This window comes from Spermophilus citellus (assembly GCF_964194105.1).
Source record: "Spermophilus citellus genome assembly, chromosome: 3".
Lineage (NCBI taxonomy): Eukaryota > Metazoa > Chordata > Mammalia > Rodentia > Sciuridae > Spermophilus > Spermophilus citellus.
The window spans coordinates 227159745-227180778 of NC_138184.1; the positions used below are offsets into that span (position 1 = coordinate 227159745).

At 35.3% G+C, this 21034-nt stretch overlaps 1 protein-coding gene across 1 annotated transcript in view; it reads right to left on the bottom strand.

Annotated features, from left to right (window-relative positions):
• The window catches only part of KMT2C (lysine methyltransferase 2C), a 270015-nt gene that overhangs the window by 107486 nt on the left and 141495 nt on the right, over positions 1-21034 (bottom strand). The window contains 7 exon segments of the mRNA XM_081287862.1: positions 908-1626; positions 3167-3241; positions 4123-4239; positions 5213-5364; positions 5478-5647; positions 14203-14317; positions 16175-16346. Coding sequence (XP_081143988.1) covers positions 908-1626; positions 3167-3241; positions 4123-4239; positions 5213-5364; positions 5478-5647; positions 14203-14317; positions 16175-16346 — 1520 coding nt within the window.

A 21034-nucleotide genomic window follows, 5' to 3' on the forward strand; every position in this document is an offset into this window, starting at 1 on the left:
TTAAAAATTAGTTCTGTAACTCAAAAATTAGTTTATCAAGATTAATGTATTACCACCATAAAAGTCAAACTATAATTATTGAAAGCAATTTAAAAAATCAGACTTAAGTCTTCAAATTACTAGTATGACTGAACATATCCCTGTTCGATACTTTCTCAAAAAATTTTCAAAATGACAAGGTAACAACTGTGTAAATCAATAAATAATTCTTAGCTACAGTGTCTACATTTTGCCGGTGTCTCACTTAAAAAGAACTGTAACTCATCCCTAAAAAGTACCCTCACTACTTAAAACAACAATGAGAAAGAGTTCCCTTTACTTCTTGAAGAGCAACAATACAATTCAAAGATTTCTCCCATGGAACTAATGAAATAAGTTGTAACTTGAAGAAAGGAAGGAAAGAAAAAAATTCCACAAAAGAGTTAGCAATAGAAACATCAAAATGAGCAACACCCTGGCATGAAAAAACTCCGTCATCAATCTTGATGTTGATGCAGTTCAAGATGCATACACCAAATAATATCAGTAAATAAATATTTTGGGAGAGAATACAAGTGTTAGTTACTGTATACTCAAAACTTCACTGTTACTTAAAGCTCTACCATTACTGTGAACACAGAACTAAAAAAGTTTGTAAAGTGCTTTGTATGAGAAACCATAACCAAAGAAATCACATTTGCATGTCCCAACTAAACTGAAATTACAAATGTGATCACTTTAGTAATAAAATACAGTTTTCATTAACATCACTTTCTAAATAATGGTGCAAACATATGAGTCAACATCAATCTGAGTTCTACGTGGGGAAAGAAAAAGTAACTCTCCAGAACAAAGCTATACGTGCACTCTGTTATTTTATCTAATTGTTCCGACACCTTTTCTGTCAACATCATTAAAATCATCCTACCTGTTTGGATCTGGGTCTACCAGGAGAAAATTTTCTTTTGGTAATAGCTGGTTTACCCATGCCAATTTTGGGAGTGACTGAGATGTACGTTGTTGGCATGATATTTCCAGCAGAGGAACTGAGGGTCGGTGGGTACCCATGCAGCATGGCATGAGAAGGCAAGTCTGAAGCAAGGGCTGGAGAGGAAGACAAGCTTGCCTTGCTTGTTCCTGCTGATGATGAAAATGCTGCCACAGTTTCAGTTGATAACTTCACAGATTTGTCACCTTGACATGAACCCTCTCTGATACAACTCTCCACTGCAGGAGTCATTTCAAAGTCCATAAACCCAGGGGTAAATTCAGGATTTTCTTTCTGTTCTATTTTTTCTTGTAACCTTTCTATAACCAACTGTTCCTTAGAATTCAATGACGTACTTTCCTCGCTTGAGGACACTAAGGCTTCTCGTGGACCGGTGATAGATTCAATGACTGAGTTTGGAAGCCTTGGTTCTTCTTTGGACTCCACGATCTTAGATTCCTCTAACAATGGCAGCTCCTTTTGCTGCACAATGGTCTGGTGTGGGAGAACTTCATTGTTCTCTGTCACTTCCATTTTTTCTTCACTTTGATCTTCATCTTGAATATGCATCACTTTGGATGGCATTTCCAATTTTTCACCACCAATTTCATGAGAAATCTCATTTTCCAATTCAGCATTCATTTTATTGTGGGATGACTCTACAAATCAGAACAAGTTATATTAATATACAAATTTATAAATGTCTATGAATTTATAAATATCTATGAATAGATATGAAATTCTTGGTTATATCATAAGGCATTCAACAAAAAAGCAATTATTAAGTTAATAAAAGTGAAAATACACAAGGGCTTGTTGATTAGAATCAATCACAGATCTTGTGAAAACATGGCTAAAATAGGAACCCCATAGCTTAAGGTAATTTCTGGTAAGAACAACCAGAGATTTAATTAAAAATATAATTCTATCATACATAAGCAATGTTTTACAATATAAGCACTTACAAAAGGATCGAAATTACATAGGTAAAGTTATCATACATATTTGGCAGCTAGGAAAAAGAAGACCAGTGATATTGTATAACGTATCCAAGGTAAAAGATGAAGACTGGTCTAGAATGTAAAGATATTTTGCAGATAACTTGTTGTAGCAGACTCAAACGAGAAATGAGCATAGACAGAAAAGACTAACCAAGAAGACCCTTTTTTGCTTATTAGCAGCTGTACCTGCCAAACTACCCAAAACATAGTTTGGATTTTTTGGGGGGTGGGGTGGGGTGGGTGGTGATGCTGAGGATTGAACCCTGGGCCTTGTGCATGAGAGGTAAGCACTCTACCAACTGAGCTCCATCCCCAGCCCTGGACACAATTCTTGTTCTTCCTCATAATCATACCCAGAGACTAATCTTAGCAAGTACATAAAACACACTAAATATTAGAAATACACACAGTTGCTTACTGATAGATTTTAAATCAAAGTACGTGTACTAAGCCTTTAACCCATTTTTTTTTCTTTTGTTTTGTTTTGTGTTTTAGTGCCGGGGATTGAACTCAGGGGCACCCAACCACTGAGCCATATCTCCAGGCCTATTGGTATTTTTATTTAGAGACAGGCTCTCACTAAGTTACTTAGCGCCTCACTTTTGCTGAGGCTGGCTTTGAACTTGTGATCCTCCAACCTCAGGCTCCTGAGTTGCTGGGATTAGAGGTGTGCACTAACACACCCAACATAACACAGTCTTTCTTAAGAGTAGAGGTCCCAATTAGCATGAGCCCTAAGAGGTTCTATAAAGTAGGACTGCTGAAAAATAAAAGGCATTTATTCCAAATCCCTTAGAGGTAATTTTTAAATTACAATAATAAAGACACCATCTTCTCATTTACTACTTTGCCAATCATTGACTAAAATTATGTTCCTATACCAAAATAAAATCTCACTTCTCATTCCTGCTTCATTCAGACTCCAGTTGAGCACAGAGAGAAAACATCAAACAACACTGACACTACTAAACAAAACCCTTTAGAGAGAAACAACCCAGTGTCAACTCTTTTCCAAAAGAGAATCACTTAACCAAAAGATTTGGTTACAATAATACGTACACAGTTATTGCAAAAAACCTCTGTGGGATGATTTATTTGAAAGTTAATTCACTGGACCATTCTTTGAATCTGCATTAGAGCTAACAAAGGGATTATCTTGAAATTTGATCAAATGAAGTAGTTTGAATATACAGCTTACCCGAAATGAGAAGATCATCTGTATCAAGACTTTCTGGAGGATTATTTTTCTGCTGCTCTTCAGTGTGGACTTGAACTGGTACAAATAACATATTATGGAATCTTTAGCAAGGAACCAAAATTTCCCTACCATTGCTCTCTCAACAATAATTGGAACAAGAGTTATCTTACTGTGAAATGTCAATTTCCAATATAAGCACAAAACATACTATTACCAACTAGCATAGGAAAATAAAATTAGAAATCTGGTATGCTGTGTGAGATTTATAATAAATATTTCCTATTATTCTTCACTTACATATTTATGAAGTATAATTTTTAATGAGTGTTGTTAAAGTATACTTAACAAATTTTTAAAAAAAAACTAAGGCTTTTTATGTATACACAACCTACATAATTTAATATACGACTTAACAAATACCAAAGAATTTCATATAAGTCCATGATTTAATTTAATAAGTAATTTTCTAACAACACAATCTCTCTCATTAATCACAGATCCTCAATTACAGTAACAGCTATTATCCATACTGCAAAAACATAAAATGTCATTGAAACACCTGCAGTTAAGACTGCTGAGATATTCTAAAACAATAAATTTTTCTTTATCTCAGCATGCAATACCTTAAAATCTGCCATAGATCTAGTTAGCAATTATAATAACTAAAGAAAAAAATAAATTGCTTTTTAATGGAAATCGCCTAATTCATAAAAAGAATATATACTTATTATTAAATCTAGATTATAGCTCAATTATATACATGCCCCTTCTCCTATTAATTTAGGTCAGAGATTATTTTTTCCAAAAAGTTCTTCTCTAAATAATTTCTTCACTGTCCATATCTTGGCTAAGTTTTATGCAGAATGCTCAGATTTTAGTAGACATTCACATATTCAACATACACATACATCTCTTTCAAAAAATAGAATACATTTCATCATCACAAACATGCTTACCATCTGGAACAATTCCAGGTGTGGATTCCTGATCAGTGACATCTTTATCAACTGCTTGCTCCAGAAATACCATCTGGTGATCTTCGGACCCTTCGATTTCCATTTCATTGTTATAATCTTAACAGAAAATTATTAATTCTTTAGTTTTGAATGAGTTTTTCTGTTTTTTGCTTACTAGGTTAACAAATAACATGTTACAAAAGTAAATTATCACCAGAAATGCCACTAGTTTTTCTTTCTGAATTTGTTTTTGAACCAAATACATATTTTCATTTTTTAAAGCATCAAAATTATAATGTACTAAAAGTAACTGGTAAGTATTAATTAAAAGTATATTTTACAGACTTGTGATTGATATAGTTCAGTAGTATACATGGCACTGGGTTTGAACCCCAGCACTAACAAAGAAAAATCTGTATGTACGTACTACACATTGAGATACATACATACACACTTAAGGTAATTGGCATTTTCTTATTTTTAAAGGTAGCCCACCACTGTATGCTGACAGAATGCTCGAAATAAAATTGTAGTGATTAAGATACTTGTATTAACCCCTTCTAGTTGATAAAATAGAACCTTCATAAAGGTTGCCAATCATATTGATGAAAATGAAAAACAATCTAGTAAGCAGGTCTATTTCTTTACCTTCTACTAAAAATCTTCTTATTGTGCTTACAATAACAGGATACCATTAAAATATGCTGTACCTGAACAAAATTTGGGGCTCAGGAGATAACTGACATTTATAAAGGATATTATAAAACCAACACTTGTTTTAAAGCAAGACATATTAGATTATGAAGGAAAAAAAAAAAAACTAAGCTTCATTCCCAAAGCTCAGGAAATGGTGGCTTAAAGAACAAAACTGAAGAAAAGCACACTAGACCTGGGATCCAACCATGAAGCTATGAAAGAATCTAGATTTTTCTTCAGTCATCCAATTCAGAGAAGGCCAAAACAAGCACACTAAAGGTTAAGACAACAACACAGGATCTGATGCAGAGGATCCAATCATTATGATTGGAGTGGCATGTTGGTGACCAGCTAGTACAACATTGTGAAGAAAACCCAGAATTCTTGAGTTCACCTGAAGTGAGTTCTGCCATCTCTACTCCATCTCCTGGCTGTAAGGGATCCATCTCAGCTTCTAAGTGTTTACAATACATGCAGATATACTCTTCTTTGAGTTGAGAGTCCAGTTCATGTTCTGTTGGCTTGTCACATTCTAAGTGAACCCATCTGCAGTGATAAGTATATTTAAATTAAAATGTCTAATTCAAACTCAAGTTAATATCTAGGGAAAGGGGAGGCAAAGCATGAACAAAACAAACAAAACAGCTGCTCCTTCTTACCTCTTGCATATATTACAATGGAGCATGTCTTTCTGCAATTCTGGATTGTAGCACTTTCCACAGAAAGGACATAAATTATCCTGCTGTTGGTAACAAGTGTCACATATCAGGCAATTGTGATGCCACTGAGAACTAGATCGTGTGCCACACTCTACACATATTCTGCAATTCTAAACACCAGGAAAAATAAAAACAAAAACAGTATGTAATACATTTGTAATTCCAGTTCAAACATAAATCTTTGAAAACATGTGGATTAGACATTAAGCTTTAATTTTCACAACATTAATTTAGGGTTTATGCTTCTGAAAAAAAGCAATTTGTTTGGTAATGATATCTGATGTAAGTCTGCACTAAAACCTACAAGTAAATTTAAATAGGGGATGGGGACATCCAGGAAAATGTAAATGTGGAAGAAGGAAACTGAGATACAGCAACACAAACTTTGAAAATAAAACATATTCTATACTCAGTAAATAACTTCTGTGGAATAAGCCTGCCCAATCCAATGCTGGACACTAAACCATGCTATTCAACTATCCAATTTGCTTCCTGGTAGCTTAGAAACTGAAAACAAAACTCTAACAAAATAGCTACTCCATGTGACTTGCTGCTTAAAATTGTGAAAATAATCACTCCACATCAAAATTTAATGGCAGTTCTTCATATTTTCAGAATAAAGAATAGCCCTATTCTAATCCTATTCCTATGAAGTAGAAGGCCAGCCAAAGCTAAGCCAAAACCTTCCCTGGGCCTATGAGCTAGCCAGGGTACTAAAAATTCTGGGCACAAAGCTGGTAAATTGTGGAACCTTCACCCACCCTAACTTTTCAATGCAAAACATCAATAAAAAGGAACTTTATCTTTTCAAGCTGGTAGTACACTCACTCAAAAACAGATCACCAGGCATGGTGGCACATGCCTGTAATCCCAGTGACTTGATAAGCTGAGGCAGGAAGATCATGAGGACAAAGCCAGCCTAAGAAACTGGGAGAGACCCTGTCTCAAAATATAAAAAGGGCTGGGGATGTGGCTCAGTAGTAATGGTCCCCTGGTCTCAATCCCTGGTGCCAAAAAATAATGATAATAATAACAACAACATAGTAAAACAAAACCCACAGCAAACCCACAGGTCTATTAGCATTACAAATTTAAATAGACGAAACTTACTGATGTAAAAATCCTAAACAAAATATCAAACAGATTCAGAAAACAATAAACTATGTCCATGTGGGATATATAAAAGAAATGCAAGGATTTTTAACTATTAGAAGTATATATTAATAAAGTTTAGCACAGTAGGTCTGAAAAGAAAAAAATATTAATTCAACAGATACTCAATAAAATTATTTGGGGAAAAAATTAAAACGACTTCCCAATATAAATTCTTGAGAAAATAAAAAATGGGGGTGGGATGCTAAAGACACAGCTCAGTCGCAGAGCTCTTGTCTAGCACATGCTAGGCCCTCGTTAGATCCTCAGCATGCGGTGCAGGGAAATGGGTGTGAAGGAAAAGCATACTTCAGCTCTAAAGGCAACAAATTATTCAATGGGGGAACACAAGAAAAATCCCCACTAAGGCCAGGAACAAAGTAAGGATGCCTGCCATCTCTGCTACTACTTAATACGATTCTGGGGGCCAATGTAAATACTGAAACAAATGACAACAGAGGCCTGACACGAGGAAAAGAAATGTTTTTAATTCTATTTATAAATGACAAATAGTATACTTGGGAAATCCTAGAGAATTTATCAAGATTCAATAAAATAATTCAACAAAATAGCAAGACACAAAATTAATATGCAAAACTTAATAGAATTTGCATTTACAAGTAACCAGTTAAAAGAGATGAGAAAATCCTACATAAATCTGCAACAAAATAGATATTTAAAAATGAACATAAGACGTTAAGTATCTATAATAAAAGAAAATTATAAAACTAACCAAAGACACAAAACTAGACCAGAACAAATACAAGGAAACCCATTGTTCTTGATTAGGAAATCTTATCATCATCTAAATGCCAGTACTCCCTAAATAAATTAACTAATCCTAACCTACATTCCAGAACCCTCACTTGGAAAGGAGGATGCTACATGGAACATTAGATCAAGTGACAAAATAAAAACAAAATTACATTAGATGCAAATACAGTACTGATGAAAATTCATGAATTTCAAGAGAGTTCTATATTTATGAACATCCCTATTATTAAGAAATACTGAAATATATAAAGAGCAGTGGAATTCATGTATGTAACTTATTTTCAAATGGTAGACAGGAATTGACTGATAGACAAACAGTAAGATAGAGGTCATGCACAATGGTAATTTTAAGAAGTGCTATCAATAGATGAATCTAAATAAACAGCATATGGGGTTGGGGATGTGGCTCAAGCGGTAGCGCGCTCGCCTAGCATGCGTGTGGCCTGGGTTCGATCCTCAGCACCACATACAAACAAAGATGTTGTGTCTGCCAAAAAATAAATATTTAAAAAAATAAATAAATAAATAAATAGCATATGGATATTTTTATTTTTTCACCTTTTAGAGTTTAAAACAACTTTCAAGTTAAAAAAAAAAAAACTTTTAAAATATACTAAACACAGGCATTCTTGAGAGAGAAATAGGGAAAAGAACCTGACCTGGCAATGACAATATACAACAAGGACCCAGAGAATCACTCTTGCTCTGGCCCAGAAGCAAGCAGCCCCTTCTTGATTGGCATCCCTAAGGGCATACCCTACTTGCCCCAGCATCTCTAGCTTCCACACCACAGTGAAGTCAAGGCAGCCTGCCCTCAAATGTTAGGCACTAAAGACTACAGACAACCATGAAAGAATTTTAATATCAGAGGAAGAGGTCAGCACTCCTAACATTCCACACACAGACTTAGGAGAGTCAAGTAACTTGCCCAAGATCATATACTGAGTAATGAGAAAACTCATAATGATTCTACAGAGTGCCTCCATAGAACAGAATTTAAAAATTAAGTATCCAATAGTATTCTTAACAATACAGTATATAATTCTGTCCATCCCAGAGAGAACAGCAAACTGCGACAGAGTACACCAAAAGGAAATCAGATGACAAGCTGAGAGACTGACAAGTTTCTACAGAAATTTTTCAAGATAATGAAAAACATAACAAAAAAATAATGAAGTAAAAGTATGAAACAAGAATAACCCAGTTTTACCAATCATTAAAAAGACTAAAAAATTTCGGAAGTAAAAACCACTCCTTGTCTTCTAAATGGGCCTGATGAAACACCCATATTGACAAACATGTTCCAGGTGAAACTAATTATTTGTAGAACTACCACAGATAGCTTCTGGAGATAGACCAAATGAATGAACAAAAACAAAGATCCCAAAGTTTTGTGGGGCAGACCCACACACAGTAATTTTTTTCTTCTATAACTATAAACTCAAAAAATTCTGGGGGAAAAATGTTTCTAGAATATAAAGTAGTCTGAAGGGAACAAATCTCTTTCGGCTGTATAGGATTTCAGAAAATTGATAATTCTTTGTTTTTTCCATATTTTTATTGGTGAATTATAATTATAAATAATGAGCCATTATTTGGAATATAACCAAGACTCAAAAAAAAAAAAAAAAAGAAGGTGAAGTTTGGGTTAACAGAGGAAACCTTTTTTGCAATAAAAATATAAGTTTTATGATATGGGTTGCAGTCAAAAAAGGATAAAAAAGGGAAAACAAAACCACCACCACTAAACTACCACCCCACCGTACCCACTCCTCCTCTAAAAAAGCTTTATTCAGTCCTTAAATGGATCTGACCAGAGACTGACAGTGGCCTACATGTTCTAGGCAAAATTAGCATTATCTAGTGCAGACAGCACCTGGAAGCAAATCTCAAGAATTAAAACAAGACCCTAAAACTTCCAGGATGAAAAAAAGGATTTAAAATGAAGTGATTTTTTTTTTAAAGTAAGATTTTTTGGGGGGAGGGGGGTGGAAAGTGAAAGAAAATGATTATATAAGTTGAAATATAAATTAATGTTCATAAAATATGACCATGAATCACAAATCAGTACAAGAAGTGAACCGAACAGAAAACAGAAATTAAAAAAAACAATTTTTAAAATTTTTTTTTATTTATTTTTTTAAGAGAGAGAACTTTTTAATATTTATTTTTTAGTTCTTGGCAGACACAACATCTTTGTCTTTGTATGTGGTGCTGAGGATCGAACCTGCGCCGCACACATGCCAGGCAAGCGCGCTACCGCTTGAGCCACATCCCCAGCCCCTAAAAAAACAATTTTGCCTTAAAATTGCCAATCATTTAGATTAAAAACATCAATCTAAATAATAAGCTCTATTAAACCTTTCAAAACACACATTTAAAAAAGATGCAAAGGATCCTAAATAAAAAGATGTTAAAAGATAACATTCAACTGGTGCCTATGTGCCCATAGAAAACAGCCTGTGGGTCGATATAAAGCAAAGTAAAAGCAAAATGTCTGGTCCCACTCACAAGAAAAAAGAAAAACAAGTGTTACATAGATAAAGAGTGATTTTATACTAATAAAAAGCACAGTGTATTAACACTGGTCTGGCCTGTTTGCTAAGTAACAGCCACAAAATAAATGTTTTATTAAAATAGTGAAGGATACAGGGGCCAGGCTGTAGCTCAGTGGTAGAGTGCTTGCCTAGCATGGGTGAGCCACTGGGCTCAATCCTAAGCATCACATTAAAAAAAAAAAAAAAAAGGTATAAAATAAGTTACGATTCTTTTTTAAATAGTGAAGGATACAAAAAAATTGATAGGAAAAATTACAGTGGTTAATTTTATCAGTTTTTTGAATCAACCAGCCATAAAACAAAGTAAAAGGATTTCTTCTAACAATGAAATAATAAATAAATGGTTCACTTTTCAAAAGTCATTATTTCAAGTATTAAAACATTTGTTTTCCAAAAACACATCAGCTAAATTAAATTCTCTGATTAAATGTAATTAAAGTAGAAATTAACAGCACAACCATAAAAAAGAAAGATAAAGCTATTGAGTCAGGTATATATACATACATAGAAGGTTACAAATGCAATTCTTCCTCCTTAGGAAAGAAAACGAATTACAAATAGAGACACTATGTTAAGATAAAAATAATAAATGTACCAACCCATTAAACATAGAATTTTTTCCTTAGCCTGATTATCAAGATAACACATCACCACCTCTCTTTCAACCAGGGAGGAAATGGAACTACCTGAGAAAGCAGGCCTTCTTCAGTCTGCAGGCTCCACCTCCCAGGTGGCCACACCTGAGCGCAGGTGCCCAGTGGCTCTTTGAATCCCGGGTGAAATGGCCTCTCTGCTCAAACGCCCCGCATTCCGACTACTGCCTAAGAGAACTCGCTGAGGACTGCCCTAGAAGGCCCAAACCCAGATTTCAGTTCCAGGTGCCAATCATCTGTCCCCCGTGGACTGCATGAAGCACAGGTGCGGGCTCCCTCAATGTCTCCTCCCACCCCGCCCCTGCACCTGCAGCTAGAGTGACCTCCTCACCAGGACTCTCTAGCCTACCTTTCCTGAAAAGACATTTGAAAAGCAATTAAAAGGCATTCCAAAAAGGCCCAAGAGACCCTGCCCAGATGGGCACAGCACCTCCCTTCCTGCAGGCCATCACACCCTCTCCCGTCCTGCAAGGGAGGGGCAGGGTGGACCCTCCACGCCAGTGGCAGAGCCATGGGACCCCAGCAGCCAGAGAAGCCTAACCCTGGAAGCAGCCCCAGGCCTGCAATTCCAGGTGCCATCCTCAGCATCCCACTCCACCCCCAAACCCTTGAACACTGCACCCACATACACAGTATGGTGACACAAGGAGAAAATAGTGTATTAGAATGTGATATCTACAGTTTAAGAAAGGATCTACAAATCAGTAAACTTGGACAACTTACTTAACCATTAATCCTCATCAACCAAGAAGGTGACACATGGGCCGGTAAATAGAAAGGGAAAGGGAGACCTAGGGGAGATACACCCAGAGCACACTTCTGTGCAAATGGGACAACAATGGGAGGCTGCAGGGACATCACTGACTCTGGAGATTTCAGAGATCGACATTTTTTCATAGAAACACTAATTAAAAATTAATATAATTTAACTGACCTTCAAGATTACTGCAATGCAAGCTGCAATGCCTGTATTTAGCATTTCTATTTATTATTCTGTTAGCCCCAAGTGCTGTCAAAGACAGAAGAAATAAGCAAGTTTTCTACATAGTACTACCAAGGGAAAAGCACTAGGTGTCAGAATGGCACAGGGACATGCACCCAGTAATCAGAATCATAACTCTCAGAGAAAGCAGAAGATTATGGTCCTTGTCAGTATCTACTTACAACAGTTAAGCTGCAAACAGCATACCAGTAAATTATAATGAGGAACTTCTGTATTTGAGAAATAACTGGATTGATACCCCCATTTATTACAGATTTCAGTTGTGCCACCACCGTGAGTCTGTGAACAAAAGCTTTACAGAGTTTAGCAGCATTTCATTAAATTAAATGTTCAAGGACTGCTTTCTGAGGTCTTATTAACCTGAACTAGCAAAGAAGGGCAGGACATCATCAATACTATTTTTATTTTAAAAACAAATACAACAGGCACTCTTCTGGGCTGGGGATGTGGCTCAGTACCACAGCATCTGCCTAGCATATGTGAGGCCCTTGGTCAAAACCTCAGCACCACAAAAATGAAAAAAGAAAAATTGTCTGTATCATCATTAAAGCCAAAAAAAAAAAAAAAAAAAAAAAAAAAAGCTTAAGCAATGAACCGGAACTGAGGAAACATCTATCATAAGGGATCTTGGCAATTTAGTTTCAAACCAAAATTAACTGTTAAATAAAATTAATATTTCTTACTTCCTTGTATTTTCTTTGTAAATTCTATTTGACTTTTTAACATTAAGATTATAAATAACTGAAGTCAACGCGGGGGAGGGGAGCAGGACAGTATATGAATCTGGAGTCCTTAGTTTCTTTAGACCTACATTCTAATGAAATGAAAAATATTCTTAATTAGTGTAGGGAGGAAAGCCCTTCTTACACAATTAAGCATACACAGTATGGTGACACAAGGAGAAAATAGTGTATTAGAATGTGATATCTACAATTTAAGAAAGGATCTACAAATCAGTAAACTTGGACAACTTACTTAACCATTAATCCTCATCAACCTTCATTTTGGAATTTATTCATTGGCCTGTATAAATTTTAAAGGAAACACCTGGGCTACTTTTATGATTGATTTAACTTTCTAGAGAACATTCAAAGAAAGGCCACACTAAATATTGTTTGTAAATATCATCCAAGAATTTTTTTTAAAATTAGTTTTACTAATTTTTGCTGAGAGATCTGAAGGTAAACTTGAACTATTCTTATCTTCTATTTTCACTTTAAGAATTTAAATACTTTATGCTTCTGGGTAGATAACACCCTATAATCTTCTGTTGCTTACCTGGTCCTACACAAAGTATGCCCAAGTCGACAGAACTGTAAGTCTACCCACAGGGACTACAGACAGTAGTGAGAACTCAGTAAATTCCTGGGAAAGCTTAAAGTGACCAGCATGGTATTATCTCAGGGTCATACAAATGCAGATACAAAAAAACAGATGGAAAAAGAAAAAATAATTTACTGACCAAAAGAATAACAAGGAAAACTTAAAAGTAACTATAAACAGATCTTAAAAAGTGCCCCACACAATAGAAGGTCTGGTATTTTCAGCAATAAAAACGTAGGAAAATATCTGAAGATTCTGGCCACATCTCAAAACCAAGAGAAACTTTCGACAATAAATAAAAAAATAAATATCTGAGTCACAAATCATTTATTTAAAACTACCATGGAAGAGAGAGAACCTAAAAGTTGCACATTATGATTCCAAATTCTTAATACATACATACATACACACACACACACACACACACACACACACACATAGGTACACTGTACATACAAATTAATTGTAAGGACCCTAAGAGCTAATCAATCAGAATGCAATATCTTTTACCTGGGATTACAAATTAACAGACTGTAAAATACATCTGGTTTTTCAGTTTCTTCATGGAGATACCACCTATTTCACAGGTGTCTGGGAAGATTGATAAATAATGCAAAACTAGTTTCTTTCATTAAGCACCATACTAACATTAATTGATAAGTTCACAATATTTTTAGTAGCCCCAAACTGTAAACAGCCCAAATGTTCACCAACAAAGATTTAAGTAACAACTTGGTATCTCTACCACTCAGTAATACAAAGGAATCACAACTAATATGTGCAACAAATTGGAAAAGCCTCAAAATAATTACATTGAGCCAAAAAAGCCAGATAAAATGAGAGTATACTATATGATAGCATTTGCACAAAATTGTAGACTGTGAACACCAATCTACAGTGAGCAAAAGCACACCAGTTGGGAAAACCAGAGAAGGGTGTGGATAGCCAGGAAGGCGGGTACCCAAGGGCACCAGGGAACTTTTGAAGATGATGAGAAGGTTCATTATATTGAAGAAGATGATAGCTTCATGGTATATATATGTGTCAAACTAATACTTTAAATATGTGCAGTTTGTTGTATATAAGTTATACGTCAATGAAGTTCAAAGTATTTTTAAAATAGATTTGAATAGGTATCTGATTTGTCTGCTCTCTATATAAAACATACAGAGGATATTTTCTTAAAAAAATAAATAACTTACTTTGCATTTCCAGCCATTGGTTGGTACTGATTTCATAACTGGTTGAAGACAAAAAGTATGATACCCTTTGTCACACGTATCACACACTAGCATCTTGCTATCTTCTCCCGATTGTCTAAAAAATAAGATAGCATTAATGATGCCTTATCTTTAAACTTATGTTTTATAAACATAAGTAATCATGAAAAGGATCAGTCCTAGAAACTGCACAGTTCATAAATACCTCAGTATCTGTTTTTGTCTCTACATAGATAATGATGAGGTAACCCCCAACCATGGGTCCCCAAAGGGCTATCTTTACTTGAAGTTCACCTGCAGTAACTTGCTTTAGTCATTTTAGGACTCCTGTAGAGGAGGAGGGGAAGGCAAGATGAACAACCTCTCATCTTTGTTGTTGAAATAGCTCATGCCCATTCATTTGTGGGGAAGAATTGTAACTGCTAGGTGATACTGTGTGGAAAGGATCAAATTTTGGCAGCGTGAATGGCAAAGGCACTGTTATATAATGACAGAGGGTCAAATCAGACATATCTGTATTTGTATTCAGACTGCTATTCCCCAGCTGTGCAAACTGAGGCTTCAGTTGAGTTTCACATATAAAATGGGAATAATAATGAAAGAATTCTGTGAGAATTAAAATGTGAGCTTAAAATGTCCACTAAGCAATAAATATTAAATGATTATGTACTAAGAAAAATAATCTTGTCATAATTATTGAGAATTATACTTGAAAACCTAAAAGCTTTCTTTAAATATTCTTTTGCCCTAAAAATTGGGTCCCAGCCCTACCACATAATCTCTTGTCTCAATTCTTGGCAGTTAATCACTCTCAGATACTAAATTTAATTCAAGAAGAGGAGAAAAGCAAAAATGAAGAATTTAAGAAGAGTTGAAAGCAGGTCTCCAAATCAAACCTGGGGATAAGTAACAAACAGGAAAAATGGGTAAAAGCTGGCCTCCAGTTACTATTCAGTTCAAAAGACTCTACATATAATATTGCATACTTTAACTCTTCTGCTAGGTGGAAGGATCTCAGAGAATAAGCACTCTCTTCGAGTTTTCTCATTCCTCCCAAAGAAACTGAATACAGATACAAGGTACTGAAAAATGTTTTACTTTTATTTTACCTAATTTTTACCAAAATAAGAGGGTAAGTGGTCAAATTTATTCCATATAACTCTAACATATTGATGCTAACTATCATCAAAATGAGTAACTAATAAAACAGACTGAACATGGCAATGCTGGGTATTAATTCCTTCTGGTACCAAAAATACTCAGCCTGTAAACTGCATTCTTAGATTGTTGGTGATGCTGGTAACATCCCTGATTATCTTGCTAATGGGGGATGGGGGGGGTTTCAGAGACTAGAAAAATGACCAAGGATGGAATATAACAAATAGAAGAAGATAACATTTATTATCTGCCATAACATTTGTTTAAATGCCACACAATACTTCATTTTAGAATTATGGTAACTAGAATCTACTAAAGGTAATTGTCTTTCAGATAAATATAAAGGTTTTATTAAAACAGTAATCTTAGAAGAAAGTGACCTTTCTGGAGAAGAAATTCAAACACATCACTGATTTTCCTGGCTGAACTCTAGGAAATAATTTCTCTAGTTAGAGCTTCATTTTCCTATTAAATCATCTCCCCAGATCCCCTCAAGAAAAGCTACTTTATTTTTCTAATGCTTAAATTATTAAGATCAGTCTTTTACAAATTGCTGGCATATTTAAGTTAGATTTTTAGACAACCAGGAGAATTTAAATTATTAAAATGTGTTTTGCTTAGGGTTCAAACTAATAGAAATGTTAATAAATATCTAGTCATTTAAGACACAATGAAGTCTGTTTGAATGAATATAGCTGCAATAGGAACAACTTTTATCATATTACATAAATCTTTAGCACCTGATAGGGTCTCTCTTAAGCTCAATACACACCTTTGAGTTGAAATTAAAACTTACTTGCAGTTCTGGCACACTTTGCACTCAGGACATTGCCAACCTGCACGTTTTAATGGAGTAACCGCTATATCCAGGCACATTCCATGATAGTGCTGACCACAAGTGGTACAAAAGAACTGATCTAAGAGGTCTCCCGGGCTGTCGCACACTGCACAGTTTGCATCTTCCTTTGCTATAATTAACAGTAAAACAATGAAATTGTTGTATAAGAATTTAATACTTTTCTGACTTGACAATTTAAAATCACTTAAAGGGAATTTGCATGGTAAACTTTCAGACACTTGAAGTTATCCACACTGGACTGGCATCTAGTCAGAATGAGGTCTCAATAAAAGCATGGTAGTGTATTTAATCTAGACTTAACCACATTAAATTCAATCATTTAGTTTTGCAATGATTTGTGCCTATATCTTCTTGAGGCCACAAACATTTCTGGATTTTATTTTTCTAATACCAATGATAATGCTGGGCATTTAATTAATGGTCAATATATACTTGCTGCAATGAACTGGATGGACAAGGGGCAGAGGGAATGAACTGAGAGACACTGGTAGTGTAAGAATAAAGATTTTATTTGGATTAAATATATTTGAAATTTACAAAAACAGATAAAAGACAAAATTAGGTAATGTTGATATGAATTAGATTAAATGCTTCTTAAGCATAAACAAACTACTCAGGTCAAATAAGGGCTTTTTTAATATTGAAAAATGTCTTATGTGGGAGAACAGTAAAAAACGGAAGCTACATATTCAAACATGAATGTATTTTTTCATATATTAATTCTATTCTCATCTACATTGATTTCCAGTTGTAAAAGCATTGAAGTCCATATACTTATAGACATCATCTAACCATAAATGCAGACTAAAAGGTGCACTTTCTAACTGTACTTTTACTGTCTAAAACAAAAACAATGTCAAGAAAAAACTGCCCTCCCCAATACACAGTTAAGCCCATGCATATATTACAATAAGAGAAGGAAAATAATGTATTCTAAAATTACTCCATTTTAGGTCATATGACTATGCCTATTTCTAACAACTATCACAAAGTGTGAGAGTCTTTTTTGTTGTTGTTTTCCCTTTTGTTGAGTTTGGTCATTCCTATCTGTTCCTCTCTTAATTCTATTCTAAAAATCACTTTCACCTTCTCTCTTTCCTAGTTAAGCATCTTCAAACTGAGTGCAAATCTACCCTCTTACATGTTCCAGGAGTCAGAGAACTTTTCCTACAAAGGACTACTTGGTAAATATTTAGGCTTTTAAGCCACAGCAGTCTTCGAATACAGACTTTTTTTTTTTTTTTTTTAACAATCCTTTAAAAATGTATATACCATTCCTAGCTGGAAGTCCTGGAATGTGGTCTGTAGGCTGGACCCTGACATACAGATCCACCATTCCCCTGAAGCTGCTTTAATGTAGCTATAAAGGACTATGTGGTCACTTTTTCAACCAGGCCATTCCTACACTTAGCAACATTTGCATTATTGACCATCTCCTATTCATACCTCCCTTTCCTTGACAACTCTTTCCTGATCTCTCCTTAGGCTTTCAGTATGTCCACCTCATCTTCCTTTTTTGACTGCTGCATCTCTATAACCTCCCTAAATGCTGAAGAGTTCCCTAGACGCCACCCTGTTTCTTCCCTTTCCAACTCCCTATGGTTTTCCTTTGTGGAAGGACAAAGGAAGGACACTGTGCTCTGTGATTTGCCTACAAATGAAATCTCTCCCCTGTCAAAAGAAGGCTACAACTGCCAAATTTGTATTACCAGCCCCAGGCTTCTGTCACTAAACCCAAACCTTTATTTTCAGTCTTACTGGAGCTCAACAGCCAGATGTTCTAAAATTAATGAAATTAAACTTATACCAATGGGTTAAAAGCAGAAACTTCAGTGTCACTGTTGACTATTAACTCCTCTGACCCAGCACACCTGAGAGACACACCAATGCTTATTTACTAAACTTTCCATACCCGACTTTCTGTTCTTATTATAAAGTTCATGTTTTGTCTTAATGATAACAGTTTCTTCAAAATGGAGTCATCCCAATTTAAGGTTCTGACCTCTCTAAAAATCATCTATACATCTAAACCACATTTTCAAAAATGTAAAATCTAATTGTCAGGCTCTGTTTACACTAAAAATCATCATTACCTCCTTTTACACCTTAAAAAAAAAATCATAATTTTATAGGCCGAGCAAAAAAGCACCCCCAGACCCCGCCTTCCAGCCAGATCTTGGAACTACCTGCTCGCTCCTGTTGGTGTGAGTAGTCTGTAGTGAGCATGACACAACACTCTGTCCAACGTCTATGTCCCTTTACACATTCTATTCCCTCTGCTCAGAACTCTGTGTGCCAGGTTACAATGGCACACGCCTGTAATCCCAGCAATTCAAGAGGCTGAGGCAGGAGGATTGCTAGTTCAAAGTCAGGCTCAGCAACTTAGTGAGACCCCATCTCAAAATTTTAAAAATAAATTTAAAAAAAAAAAAGGTTTGGGGATATATCTCAGAGGTTACACACTCCTGGGTTCAATCCCTAGTACTAAATTATTCAAAAAAACAAAAAACAAATAAACAAACAAAAAAAAGAAAACACCTTTGTGCTTTCGTGACGTCCTCAGCCCATTCCAGAGAGGCCTTCAAAACTCTGCTGTAAATACCTGTTTTCACACCTACAAGAAAGTTTTGCTGTACTAGCCATTAAAGACAGCCCAAAGCTGGGAACACTTGAAGGACAGGGATGTTTCTTTTTTCGTTCTGTATCTCCAACTGCCTAGCATAAATTAAATCTTATTAAATGCATTTTATTTAAATGAAGGTCTTCCTTCTACAATCACTTTTAAATAGCTCTTTAATTGTCAGACATTTAAAATAAATCATGAATTTAAAAGGGGAAGTTCACACATGATAGAAGGACATAAGAGGATAAATTATTTTTCTTAATACTAAGATAGAATTATGTACATTTAAAAATTGATCTTTGATTTTTGCCTACTCTAAACTTTTAGAAATTGTGGAAAGCACATGAATAATTATCAGATACTTGGTTTGCCTTATTAATAATTTTGCAGGAACACTGTCTAAAATATTTCCATAAAACTTCCTAGAGTTTGCTACTCCATCACTTCAACTTGCCATTACAGCAACTAGTCATAGCAGCTCCTGAGCAACTGACATACTAGTCCACACTGAGATGTGTAGTGAATGTAAAATGCATACTGAATGCAGGCTTAGCAGGAAAAAAAAAAGTCAAGTGTCTCAAAATTTTTATATTAATTACACGTTGAAATACTAATATTTTTATATATTTGGTTAGATAAAACATACTACAAAATTTCAAATACTTTTCACTTAATTTAACATTACTAAGAAACTTAAAATAGCTTGCTTGAATTATATTTCTATTTCACAGAACCATTCTATACTCACAAACCCCGTCTGAAACAAGAGTGTTCCCACTTTTTATTTTATAATGATTCCCAGCAATTCCTCAATGACAATCCTGTTGTGTTATTTGACTTCTACAGGTTACTGATAATAAACCAAAGAAAAACATCAATGTGATGCATCTAATACAAATATATTTACCATTTGTTACATACATAACAATAACAGAAAAAAGTACTATGTGAAAGTATGAGGTTGGTTCCAACCTACTCCCCAGCCAGGGAACAGGTATGTGCAGAAATACTAAAACCACTTTTTGGAGGTTATGTATAAGATGATGCAACTACGTAGCTGTCATGTCAGAAGTATGTGTACATGTACATGCATATACATCTGCAAACCAGAGACATTAAAATTGAAGCAATCATCAAACAACTAAGTGAAATTTTTCTATAAGCAGTTGCAAAAGCAGATTGAAAGGTTAAAAGATCATTAGAGAGGGCAAAAGTAAAGCTCAAGTCTCCTTGGCTTCAATGATCACAATCTTTACTACTTATTAATAAATACTGACTACTAAATTGAACTACTCTACTCATCAGTGAAGGTGAAGAACATCGGAACATACACCAAAGTAGGCAGGAAAGTGCCACAAAGGCACAAGATGAAGAAGTTGAAGGAAATAAGGGCACAAGGTTCTTTTGACAAGAGAAAAGTGAAAGAAACAGAAGGATAATCTGTACAGAAAGTCATTTCCTAAGTGACAACTGTGAAAGAGATAAAAGGAAAAAGACAAAAACATTAATCTCAGGTGAGAAGGAAGCTTATCACAGACTGAAACCTGCTCAGATTGGAAGGTGCTTGAGAAAGTCGAACAGGCACATAGAATAGAAGCACTGGTAAAGAGCAAGATTTCAGCTGCCATGGGGAAGAATCACCGTCAGGCTAGACCAGCACAGCCTTCTTGTTCCATCAACTCCGCAACACACTCATCATCTGCCAGTTTTGTTCACTGGAAGGACACTGTGCTTCGTGATTTGCCTACAAATGAAATCTCTACATAGAAAAGGTAGATCATAGATATCATCCAAAGAGGTGGGCTCATGCAGGTGGCAGGCAGTTAGGAAAAAAGGCCAGGGGCTGATAGAACATGGGCAAAACAGAAGAGTATCAGGACTTCAAGAAACACTAGCAAGGGAAGAAAGGCTGGAGTCAAACCTAGTGATGAAGCAAATTCGCTAGGGAGGAGAGAGTGGATTGGGAGACGATATTTCCCACATTTAAACTCTGAAAAGCCTTCTCACTGCAGACAGTAAAATGCAAATTCCTTTAGTCTGTGTTCACCTTGACATGATCTCTTCTAACCACTTAGCAGGCTACTACAATGACTATTAGGTGTCTGTCCACGAATCATGCCAGGCTCATTCCTCAAAGCCTGTGTAGCAGTTTTCTCCCTGCTTGGAATGTTCTC